At 36.3% G+C, this 2,500-nt stretch overlaps 1 protein-coding gene across 5 annotated transcripts in view; it reads right to left on the bottom strand.

The window, feature by feature from the left end:
• LOC130174646 (membrane-associated guanylate kinase, WW and PDZ domain-containing protein 1-like) overlaps positions 1-2,500 on the bottom strand; it is a 40,541-nt gene that overhangs the window by 26,320 nt on the left and 11,721 nt on the right. For all 5 annotated transcript variants that reach the window (XR_008828614.1, XM_056384691.1, XM_056384694.1 and 2 more), the window contains exons 3-5: positions 2,379-2,500; positions 1,434-1,550; positions 995-1,114 (exon numbers count right to left, since the gene is read on the bottom strand). The exon at positions 2,379-2,500 is cut by the window's right edge and continues 116 nt beyond it. Coding sequence is in view for 4 of the 5 variants with exons in the window: in XM_056384691.1 (XP_056240666.1) it covers positions 995-1,114; positions 1,434-1,550; positions 2,379-2,500 (359 nt within the window). In the remaining variant the exon portion in view is untranslated. The remainder of the gene's footprint in view (positions 1-994; positions 1,115-1,433; positions 1,551-2,378) is intronic.

Raw genomic sequence — 2,500 nt, 5'->3', positions numbered from 1 at the left:
AAGCTGCAATTACGTGTAGATCTGAAGCAACATGTAAAGAGGTGCTTACTGTGAAATAATTGTTGTAGAAAAAAACAGATACAAAAAATTAGGAAAGAAAGAAACAGAAGCAAATATAATAAATAAAGAGAGAAGAAAATGAAATAAAAAAATATAAAAAATAAAAAGTAAAATTATATTACTAAATAAAAAATATAGAAATATAGAATATAATGGAATTATGGAAATAAAGTCCATAATGATCAAATGATTGATATTTGTACTTAAATGAAGCAATTTCCTGACTGTTGTGTGAACTGATTTGATCGTTTTCAACAGTTTATTATTGTGGAAACAAATTTAACAAGGTTTATAGATGAAATATTTTATCAATAAAATCTGATACTTTATGTATATGCTCAGATCTAAAATCAATAAAAGTTGAACAGAGCGGAAGAAAAACCACAAAGTCTGTGATGCGTCACTTCATTTAGTGTGAACACAGATATTCATGTGTGAATTCTGTTTCTATTTTAGTCTCATTAATCCCATCAGATTAATACTGGGGGGGCAGAGAGACAGACAGACACAGTGGGTTAAAGAGAGATGTAGGACAGAGTGAAGCAGGTTTGGTGTTTGAGGTTTGAAGGATTAGAGACAGAAAATCCTCTTTCCTCCAAAACACTGTTAAAAATTCAACATCACTCCACGCTGTACAAAATAACGCACACACACACACCTGCCTCCCTCAGAATCAAGACTCATATATATGTATGTATGTATATATATACACATACGTACATAAATTATAGAGTAAATTCGATAATCAATTTATAGAAAATAATCAGCAGAGTCATCAATAATGAATAACAATAACCTCCCAACACTAAACCATGACCCCACACTGTGGCAAATACATTTATTCCACACTCTAAAACAGTTTAGTGTTATTAATGTGTTATATATATAATAACGGCCTCTGCTGTTTTGTTGTGGGTGCGTTTGTTTTTCGTACCTTTGAACTTGCCGCTCTCCAGCAGAGCTCCAGACTCCTCCAGAGAGAAAAACTCCTCAATGGACACAAAGTTGTAGTCCACACCTGAGATCTCCCCGTCCCGAGGCTGCCTGGTCGTACCTGCAGGGGGTGGTGCACTGTGATGTCATCACACAGGTTAACACAGGTGTGTACCTCGTGTTTTCATTGATTTGTGCTGGAGACTTTAAAGTTTCCATAAAAGTGAAACAAACTTTTTGAAGAAAACAGAAGATGTGAAGAATGTGGAGGGAAAATACTCGTCTCTGATTGGCTTCTCTGTTATTTATTATTCTTATTATATATATGTATGTGTGTCTGTGTTTGTGCACGTGTGTGTGTGTGTGCGTGCGTGCGTGCGTGCGTGTGTGTGTGTCTGTGTGTGTGTGTGTGTGTGTGTGCGTGTGTGTGTGTGTCGTACAGGGAACAGCACGCAGGTACAGGTTCTCTCTGATGAGCTGCTGCAGCTGACTGTCCATGGAGCCTGGAGTGAAACACTTGCTGAGGTACAACCTGAGGTCCTTACAGAGGGAAGAGCCTGAGACACAGACAGGATGTGATGTCACAGTGATGTCACCAAGTACACTGAGGTACTTTTACTTCACTTGAATATTAACACTTTATTCTACTTTATAATTCTGATAGCTGCATCATTAGTTACTTTAAACATTCAGATTTTTTTTAAGTGTGTATATATATATATATACACACACTCACACATATGATAAGTTTATGAAATAGAAAACAAAACCTTTGAAACTCAGCATCTGTTAGAAAAAAACATGTTTGAAATGTATGTTTGTACATACATTTGTTGTTGTACATGTTTGAAAATTCACTTAAATGATTAATAAATTAGCAGATAAATTCTCTGTTGATCAACCAATCGATCGATCACTTTTGTAAAATTTACTCTGTGAAATTTACGTGTAAATAATTATTGTTTTTAAAGTTTCCTCAGATGTGAACGTAAAGTAAAACACCATCAAAATATAAATTTATTAAACTTAACATGTGAGGAGGAAACACTTTATTTTACTGGTCCTGTATTTTCCTGGAAACTTTCCTCATATTTTTTTTCTAAGATTTGCTGCTGTTGATGAGTCAGACGTGTCCTCAAGAGGCCGACACAGTTTAATGTTGATTATAAGGAATATATTTTAAGGAAATTAAACTAGGGAATGATGAAAAACAGTTTCATGAACAAACATCAGGATCCATCAGGGATAGAAACAAAGCTTCATCGTTTCCTTTCTGGAAAACATCCTGGTGTTGAAAGTTTCAGGAGATGAAAAGGAAAGTTTCCAGGAAAAACACAGCACCTGTAAAATTAAGTGTGACCTGTGAGAACAACCTAAGCTCTGACCTGGTGAGACCGTCTTGATTCTGATTGGATGAGGACAGGAGTTGAGGACTCCTCTGACATCACCGAGGGTCATCCCTAACACGGGCGTCCCCCCGATCTCCAAGATGATGTCGCCCACCGTG

Source organism: Seriola aureovittata, chromosome 9, assembly GCF_021018895.1.
Source record: "Seriola aureovittata isolate HTS-2021-v1 ecotype China chromosome 9, ASM2101889v1, whole genome shotgun sequence".
NCBI classification, from domain to species: Eukaryota; Metazoa; Chordata; class Actinopteri; order Carangiformes; family Carangidae; genus Seriola; species Seriola aureovittata.
This window is presented reverse-complemented; position numbering and strand designations above follow the sequence as displayed.